Here is a 10141-nt window from a genome sequence, read left to right as displayed (position 1 = left end):
GACACTTAATAATCAGTTTTAATATCAACATTTATTGTAATTATCGTTACAGTTACTTTTTTAAATATTTTTAGTAAATGTATGAACTACGCTAGTTTTGAAAAATTCGCTTTGACTTAAATAAAATAATATTAAAATTTAAATTCTCATGAACATAGATTTTTAATTAGATCTGATAAAAAAATAATTTTATTCTCAAATAAAAAGCGCACGAAAGTCATAAAAACTAAAATAAAATGTAGTTTCAAAATAAATTGAAAAGTATGAAGTCTGTTTTATCTATACGCAGTCAGGGTAAATAAAATTCCTGATTCTATAATCTTTATTGCGCATGTCAAGTTTTCCTCTGCCCATTTAGCTCTGCTTGCGTTCATAAATTCAAAACTAGAACAATAGAGACATAGTTATAATTTTTATGAACTGTTTATACATTGTTTGCGCAAGTGGTCATGATGGAACGAATTGAGTAAAAATGATGATCGAGGCGACATTTGACTCATTCATGCAGTACAGAAATTTTTAAAAGCGTTTTTGAAAGAGTAAAAAAACAGCGAATCGAACGATATGTAGGAAATTTTGTTTCCGGGATAATAAGATAGCTTAAATTTTACATACTCACCTAGAACTTACTGAAAAAATGAAAGAGTTGCTTAGCCGGAGTACAAAGACAAAGCCCTCGAAAATTGGAATCAACATTGTGTAGCCTTGAAAAGTTTGATACATTCATCACTCATCAGTTCATCGTACTAAATGATTGCCACGAGCTGGCGTAGGAGTAGCCCAAGGCATGTTGGGCATACCTTATTTATCATTATTTGATGAAAATCCGCTGGAAGACTTGTTGGTTTCGGCTGACGGATTATCTTTCGACCAATTCATCTTGAGAGTCGTTCCTAATCCGTTTCACACAATAAGTGTATAGTGGCGTCTCCGTAAACTCGCTAATCACTTTGCCAGCTCCCTGAATAGCAACACATGAACCACACAACCTGCACGTTCGCCCCGCCCTGAAAACGCCTCGATGTCCACTCTTCTCTATGCCTCCTGCGGTGCGATCCGCCGGCCCATTCGCTAGACGCTCGATTTTTGTGGCAGGTAGGCACGGCAGGCACCGTTGCTTTGATCAAGCGCAATCGATTTATAAGATTGTTTGCCAACAGAATATTGTGGGAACTGGGCGGGTGCTCGACGAGAGAGAAAGAGAGAGAGAGAGAGGGCGAAAAAGCGCCTCGTTGTTTATTGAGAAAACTATCCTTAATAAGTCATCGAAACTTTTCAGGCTGACTAATGATACTATTTTCGTAGCCGCAACAACAAACCCTGAAATATATATCGAGAGAGAAGTGCCTGTAAGAGACGCGGCAAGCCAAGGATGAGGTGTTAAATCCAGTAGCCGCGGCTGGCGCTGAGAGATAACATTAGATTTTTTTTACACCCGTAACGTTATGGCAACTATGTTTTAAAACTATCGCTCGGGCGGTGTATTCGTTAAGTAATAATTAGATGCTTTTCTTTTCCGAGTTCGTCCGAAAATAAACGTTGAATTTTATCTTCGTCGTTGCCGCTATCGAGCTAACTTGATATCGTTGCACGGAAAAAAAAATTTTATAACAATTCTAATGCGTTTCACCGTGAAAAATACAGCGCAGTGCGGTAAAGCTGAGACTACACTATTACCAAAAACATTAAAAATTATACTTCGTATCCTAAAAATTATTGAAGATGGATTAATTTTTCTAAGCCCATTCGTAATTTTTCCGAGATCGTCATTATAAATTTTATGACTTCGTCACGATAAAAATTTCTCTCCCCTAAAATCAGCTATTTCGATCAATAAAACAGCTAACTCATAATACTCTATTTATCAAGATTATGAATGTTGTCATAAAATTTTAAAACAAGTTTTTAAGTTATCTCAGACAATTTGATCAAATAAATATTTTTCAATTATTTTCACATTTAAAAACAGACATTTTTATGAAATAATAATCTTTGTTAACTAATACAACTTTTTATTTATTAACTTAATAAAAAATACATAATATAATATTGTTACTTTTTATGACATAAAGGTTATTCTGTGATTGACTTAATTAATGTGATTTAGTTGAATTAATTCACTAATTTAATGATTTTTGCAATAAAGCTAATATCTCTGTTGTTAGTCAAACTTACTTTCAAGTTAAAAGATGTGATTATGTTATCGGCACGAAAAGCAATCGGCGGCCGGCGATATGTAGTGCCGCTCTGTTTTAGTGTAAGTGAAATTGTACAGTCCACCATTAGCTTGAATTACCCTGATGGAACGTTAAAATGTATCAAGTATCATACAAAAATTCACGAAAATCGTACGAATAATTGTATATTTGCACAACAATAATTATGGATTCACAATATTACAGAGCGTCACCATAATATTTCTTAGACTTGAGGGGTAGAGTACATAACTTAGTTTGTTATTAATTCACGACAAGTTAGTATAAAAATTTACGTACTGTTTGAGTATCTCAGCTTTACCGTGACAATCATTGCAATTTTTACGAGAAATTTCTTTCCGTGTGACAAATCACCATAAAGGAGACGTCGTATTACTCAATAATCCTTAGCCCAGAAAGGTAAGAGAAGGGTGGCGCTTTCCACGCTAACCAGTCATTGCGTTGTCCCTGTGTGGCGCGCGTTGCGTCATCGATCCTTCGCTGGAAAGTGCAGATATTCACTCATTAAAAATAGAAAAATGGGAATGAACCTTGGGCCGACTTTGCTTGATGCGAAAGGTTAAAGTCTTAATCTTTCGTAATCTTTAATTCCAGACTTTGCTCAGTTGATGGCGATCAAAAAAGATTTGCAGTTTATAATCGTGTAGGGCTTGACTGTTGCTGTGACCGCACGTCCCAAGCCTAATCTACATCAGGGCCCTACGCCTTTTTCCTCGCACCCCGTCTGTGCCCTGCCTCGACGAAACAAAAGATCCGACGGTTCTTGGCTGTCGCACGTATAAACAAAGATTTCTCTCTTCGCCTTTTTTCCAGTGCCGCGTGTAAAGTCCTTCCAGATGGCCCCAGGTACTGACATTACCGCCTTGCCACAGCCTCGCGGCCTGTAAGCTGGAACAAATGTCTGTGGGCCGTTTTATGTGCGCCTAAAAACCGGCCGCTTGCGCGTCGTGTGTATGCGTGCGTGAAAAACAAGGAGCTTCCTTCGTGGCCGGCCAGATGAAATGAATATTAACCCGAGAACGAGTGGTTCCTTTTGCCGAAAAATATGGGGCTTTTCAGGTTTTTTTACGAGCTTCTTTTTTTTCCTTGTTTGAGCTGCTCGCCGAGACTCGATAACGATTTTTATTTGTATGCCTTTTAATGTGTTTACATGAACATGTGCGCAGCACGTTGTGCATTGACAGACATAGGGGTTGAAGAGATATACTATGTGATAGCTTGAAGCATAAACTGATGCACTTGTTGTCTCTACTGTCCAAAGTATCAAATTTATCTTGACGATGGTTCAATATGAATTAATCCTCAAAACGTAATCTATAACAAAGATTCTATCTTCTTAAATCTGCTTATTTTTTATTATAACTTATAATATTTAATTGAATATATAAATAAAACTGAACATCGTGTCGTAGTATAAAATAATATGACACCATTATGTCGTGTTGACGAAATCCAAAATTCAATATAAATTATAACTATCTGTAAATTATATGTAAACTTAGATAAATTTATGTAAATTACATATTTAATGAAATGATGTGATAAAATTTATTTAAAAAACATATTGCATTCTCTTTATATTCTGAGTTTTCATAACATTTTACAAATATAGAGGAACTAATGGATGGTTAACGAATTAACGACTACTTTTTTGGGGGAGGGGGAAGGGACAATTATTGAATTGCTCGTAAAATTGTTATATTAATGTTTGGAAATGTTCAACAACATATAAAGATAAATATTTCAACTTTGAGCTGAGAAAAAAGGCGAGTAGGATTTAGATAGTTTTATTAAACAGTAAAACATAAAAGTACAATTTTAACTTTGAAATTATAAACTGATGAATATTACTTTATCATCTCCTGGAAATCTATTCAATACATTTTTTCAATATTCCATGAACTAATAATGTAGATTTCATAATAGTGAATGACATACCGACAGTGGGTACATATTTCAGTGACCTTCATTCGATCATTGATTTAGTATATCTCATTATTTCATCCAAACGACATAAATTTTACCTATGAAGCTCTTCTGGGTTGCTGATGACAAGTTCAACCTCAGAACTGTATATTTCAAAGTGATAACTTTAAAATGGTGGATTCGCAATGACGACTAGTTTTTAAAATTTTCAAGTTTTTATATGCTAAGACGAATGCTTGATATAAAGTGTGTATTCAGGAAAAGAATTACATTTAGATCAAATTGCATAAGGAAGTTGAGTAGTTCTTCAAATACTATATGACCTTTTGAGTATGTACCATATTTATTTTGACAACTTGTTCTGCAGTTTGATGTTGTAGTCTATTTAAAAAGAATGAATGTACAAACTACAGGTATTGTGTGTATGGACAGAATTACAGAAAAAAATAAAATTTGTTTTTTTGTTTGTTTTTCAATTACTGATGGTATGCTCAAGTGCTATTGTATTTAGTCATTAATTTGCAAAATACTCTATAATTATACTCAACTAAAAAAATATTGAAGTTGATATTATTAAAAATATGAAGTACCTTCATATAGAACTGAAATTTTATTTCTTCTGTCGAATTCGATTATATTTATGGTTATTTTTTATATTGAAAATCAGACTTTGTAATTGACTTTGGATATTTGAATATATGATTATATTTGGAATCATGCTTAGAGTTCTATATTTATAACATTTCAAAATTGATAATAACGTATGGAAATATGCTTGTAGCTTTATTGAATTTTCAAAAAGACTTTTAAATTCTTAGGAAGCAGCAGTAAAATAAGCCTTTATAAATGTAAATTTTGAAATAGCATAATATCGATTCAGATAAAAAGTTATAGGTTCTATGATGCTTACAATGGATGAGAATTGAAATTTAAATAAACGACTGTCCATTCATTTTCTCCTTGTGTCGAGCATGCACGACCTCGCAGTAATCTTTTGACGGATCGTGAGCCAGAAAAACGATCTCACGCGAGAAAAAACACGTAGAGCTTACATGTATTTTCATATTTTCTCCAATGTATTACCAGTTACGGCTGTATTGATCGACAAATGGTGATGCTTGTGCGACTATATCGTTACATCTTGCATACTGGCAACAGCCAATAACCAAAAGTAACAGATGTAACAATAACGGCGACATTGCACTCTATCTAAAACACATACAATTTATGAAATCATTATGCTAAATATTTTAATAACTGTAATATGATAGTGGCTTTGTGAATTTTCATAAAAGCATTTTTAGTTATCGCGAAATCGTCTTTAAAATAGGGCGGAAGTAAATCATTTTAAATCCATCACTTTCATATTCGTTATTACATGAAATCACCTAAATAATTCAATCTAAAATAACACTGAGGCGTAGAATTTAATAAAAAGCATTAATTACGAGAGTATCGCAGTTAGTTTAAAAATTTCCCTGCCTAATAAATCAATAGATTTTATCAAGGATATTAAAATAAAGGCCATGATTTTTTTATTTTTGTGCTATACGACGTTTCATGTTTTAGAAAGCGTTATTGACGTATGCACCATATTTATTAGTAAAAAGAATAATACGCAATATAAAATACGAAAAGACGGGTACACGAAAAATGGATAAAAATATAAGATTATGTGATAACAAATACATTAGTAATCATATTAATACAAATGAAAATTATTAGAATGATAGTGAAAAATGAACGACAATTATTTAAAACTAATTATGTATTATATATACTTCAGTTTGAGTTATGTCGATGTCTACTTTTGATGTTGTTTTTACGATCAATTTTACAATAAATATACTTAACTGTCGTCAAAGATCTACTATTTATTGTCGGAGTTTTGAATAATGAAAATTACGTGAAATATAAACCGTTTAAAAATCTCTAAATCTAAGTTGAGTCTGCATTTTATTATTGTATTACGAAACTTTACTCAGATAGTAGAAAGATTCAAATAGAGCATTTTTCAATGATAAATTGTTTGTAAACATCACATCAATGATGTAATATTTACAACTTATAGAAACAAATAGTATACCAAAGTATAAATCAAATGAACATATGTCAAAATTTATATTTACATCATTTATAACGCGAACAATTTACTTAATCAATATGTACTGATTCAATATTTTTTATCAGTTCGTGTAAGAACTTGGTTAACACATGTCAGTACTAAAATAATTTATCTATCTTATCATCTAGCATCGTAATATGATATTGGAAGTGATTGAAATTACTTTTAAGGTAAAACATCTTTGTAGCTTCTTTTTATGGATTATGCGTAACTACTAATGAGTATTGATTCTATTAAACATTTTTATGGTAATCTATATTTGTTAGGCAAAAGAAACACTAGTATTAATAAATTAAATGGTAATGCAAAAGGTAATTTAGAAATATTAGATTGAATAGAAGACAAGCTTAAATAAAAGTAAAATTACAAATATATTGACATATAAAGCTATAAAAAATTGATTAAAACCGTTGATAATATGTGTTGTACAAATACATTAGTACGATATGCAAATTTTAGCAGTTTGACCGCCTAACATTTTTTATATTTAAAATAATATTGTTTCAATAAGTAAATTTGAACGCATAATGACCTTTATGATCAGACGGTTTCTTACATGGAGCGTTCATGATATTAATGATCATTAAATCTTTTGTTACATACTTGTCAAAGTTGCTGATAGTATATGAGTCGTAGATGGTTGTGAGACAAGTACGAGTTATTAAAATTGTAGCATTTTCTCTCAAGAAGTCACTATATTATATATGAATTTTACGTAGATGACTGAATAATAATTTTGTTTAAGGAATTACACAAATAAAACTGATGAGCCGCATTAAACAAGAATGTATTTGCAATAGATATTTCTTGATTATAACTTTTTTCTTCGGTTTCTCATAAAAAACTAACAAAGATCAGTTAATTTTTTAAATACTTGAGAACTATAATATTTTATACGTTGTTTCCTCGTTTCGCTTAAAAATATTAATTTTTTAGTTTAATGACGAGTGAATTATTTTTACCATGAAAAATAGCTTCAGATGTTTGTAAAAAATATATCTTGGACGTTGTAAAATTTTATATTTAAATGTAAATAATTATAAGTAACAGAGATTTTGTCATAAATAATCAAAGCTTTAAATTTCTTATTGGTATATATTTTAATACTAAATAAAAAATTTTTATTTAATCATTCATGCTGTTTATTATCAACATATTTCCAAATATCGACATTTTCAAGAAATTTATTGGCAAGTGGAACCACCGTCATATTAATTCGATTGGTTATCTCTTCTTGAAAATCAATTAATACTTGTGGAGCCATGTCACTTATAACTGAGCTTAGCACCTTTGACATTTCTTCATTGTTATATAATCCAGTAATATTTAGCTGTTTGAAAAAAAATACGTTATAGGAAGTTAATTATGCTTCTTTAAAGAAAATATTGAAAAACAATATTTAAAGGATTTTTGCTAATTGTCAGCTAGCTTTCCTATGTATAACATTGAAAATCATTTCTAAGATTTTAAAATTAACCGCGAGCGAGTTATTTAACATGTGGAATTTTTACAGTGATTTACATTGATTCATTTTACTCACATTTAGTTTCTGAAGAGAGATGTGAGTATCGTTCAAACCAAGCATGGATATTCTTCCCTTTACAAAATCTATTTTCACTTTAATTTTGCTAGCAAAGTTGAAGTTTTGCAATTCAACACTGAAATATAAAAAGTTTTATTTGGATAGCTTTGATACAATTATTTCTTAATCATTACAATATTGATTTGGATATAAAAGAAAAGGTTACAAATACCTTAAGTTACCTACTCCAAAAATTGGATATTTTGCAATCAACATGGCCTGTATGTCATACAAAGTATTTCCTTTGACATTGGGCCATGTTAAATCAATCACTACATTTGACTTGGTTAATTCATAATCAGCATTATTAATAGTAAAATTGGATAATCCTTCGATGTGGCAATTATTAAATTTGCCGTTAAGGCTGTAAAGATAGAAAAAATGAATTTTGTTTATCTTATATATAAAAATATTGAAATGTATCTGTCTTGAAATTTACTTGATCAATTCTTTATTAATATTTATATCTTTGTAATCTGAATTATAAGGATCTAATTTTGGAAAACCTATGGACTCATCTCCTGTTTTCATAATTATCCTGATTTTTTCCAGTGCATCTCTTACTTTATTGCCAAATATACTATCCGTTTGGTTAGAAGTTATGTCACCTAATAATATAATTTCCTTTTATTTATTGAAATGAATATATAAAAAAATTCAATAATATAATGTTTAGAGTTTATGTTTATGACAATACGTTTATTGTACAATTTGAACATATGAAAAGAAACGATTTTCATAATATATTGCAATATAATATAGAAAATACAAATCAATTTCTAAATAATAAACTGTTAGTTGCTAATTGACATAAAAATAAAATTTAATGATTGATAAGAAAATATTAGCGGCTTCAATTATTTATCAACATTGAATTAAATCATTGTTTTCTTGTAGCGTGGATCAAATAAAGTTGTTTCTTCAACGTTATAAATATGCTATTTATTCGTTTGCACGTGCAATGAATTGAATGTTTTTGCTTACAAAGGATAAGTCTACTTAATTACTTACTTTGCAAGTTATCAGCATATATGCTGTGCCTGGCAACTGCCATCAACAGAAATATAGCTAGTAACTTCATAGTATGGCCTGTAAAAGTTCTTTTTTCACTAATTTTAAAGTTTTTTAACGTGCACACCTATCGACAACTCAGCAAATTATCTTCAACTTTTCTTTTATATAGAACAATCTTCGAATTTATAAGCTCACCAGTTGATATATCTTCCAATCACTGATAATAGTATTTATCGTCAACTATATCTAACATATTTGTCAAGATCTGATTGAGTAATACAAATACGAAAAATAGGCCAACGCAAAGTATTTATTCGTAAAATGATTGTTTAATGGTACCATTTCTTTATTAAATAACGCAAATCGTCTGCATTAATATTCTAGAAAATACTTAACAAATCAGTTATTCATAGAATTTCTTAAGTGTATTGTTAGATAACAGCGAAGAGCTTAACAATTTCTTATTATGGATTCGAGTGTCATAATTCTTGTACCACTTCAATTGGAGTAAACGAGCAGATGCGTGTCTGATTTACGTAGGCTAAAACCACACTTTACAGGCTTCTTTATCACGTAGTTAGTCCGTATGTTTAAAGAATTGAACAAAATAGAAAGTAGAACAAATTAAATTAAATTCTTTTTCAATCGTATGGTTCTGTCGCAAGGACTTTTTTAAAGTGCAATCTCTACTTGTGATAATTGAGGATAATTGCAATATTATCTAAATAAGATCTTGCAATACTATTTAATCTGTAGTAAATTCTTGTCTAAATGAAATCTAAGATTACTGTCTTTAAAAAGTCGTCATGTTTCTTCCGCATGGTTAATAAATTTCATTTGTTTCGTGTTTGACCTGCTATTCGTTAAGTTTTTACAATATGGTAAGGGTAACCACAATTAAAAGATGCCAAGGAAAAAGTGAAATTTCATCCGGTTCATTACGGAGATGAGTTAATAGTAATTCCATTTGTTGCATATTTTTAAAGTATATTTTAATTTTTGGGTTTACGCACAAATTTTCATTTATCGTTTCCGACAAACACATAAAAAATATCATTTTAATCCCTAAAATGTATTTTATTCCCTTTTTTCCAAGTTACATTGCGAGTAAGATTATCATGTTACAAATATCTAATTTTTTATTTGTTAAAAATATATAGTGGCTTTTTAAACTAATAAAAGTACCTATGAGATAAGATTAATATTTAAAATCACCGTTGGTAGAAAAGTAAACTACTCTCAACCTGTCGATTCCAATTTTCTTCAAAAAGAGCATCA

General features: G+C 30.4%; 1 protein-coding gene across 1 annotated transcript; it reads right to left on the bottom strand.

Annotated features, from left to right (window-relative positions):
* Positions 1–7396: 7396 nt before the first annotated feature.
* LOC131673500 (uncharacterized) lies at positions 7397–8930 on the bottom strand. Its single transcript, XM_058951520.1, has 5 exons — positions 8861–8930; positions 8289–8457; positions 8022–8213; positions 7808–7925; positions 7397–7597 (listed from the first exon to the last, which is right to left on the bottom strand). Exons 1-5 carry the CDS (start codon positions 8928–8930, stop codon positions 7397–7399), a joined length of 750 nt encoding a protein of 249 aa, XP_058807503.1.
* Between the last annotated feature and the right edge of the window lie 1211 nt (positions 8931–10141).

This window comes from Phymastichus coffea, unplaced genomic scaffold (assembly GCF_024137745.1).
Source record: "Phymastichus coffea isolate CEN01 unplaced genomic scaffold, Cenicafe_Pcof_1.1 PCOF00180, whole genome shotgun sequence".
In the NCBI taxonomy this organism is placed as follows: domain Eukaryota; kingdom Metazoa; phylum Arthropoda; class Insecta; order Hymenoptera; family Eulophidae; genus Phymastichus; species Phymastichus coffea.
This window is presented reverse-complemented; position numbering and strand designations above follow the sequence as displayed.

Excerpts from the sequence above, each read along its gene's own strand:
- LOC131673500 (XM_058951520.1), bottom strand. The coding sequence starts at position 8,930 with ATGAAGTTACTAGCTATATTTCTGTTGATGGCAGTTGCCAGGCACAGC. Across the intron at positions 8,458-8,860 it reads ATATGCTGATAACTTGCAAA|GTGACATAACTTCTAACCAA; the intron begins GTAAGTAATTAA and ends TTATATTATTAG. Across the intron at positions 7,598-7,807 it reads TCTCTCTTCAGAAACTAAAT|CTAAATATTACTGGATTATA; the intron begins GTGAGTAAAATG and ends TTTTTCAAACAG.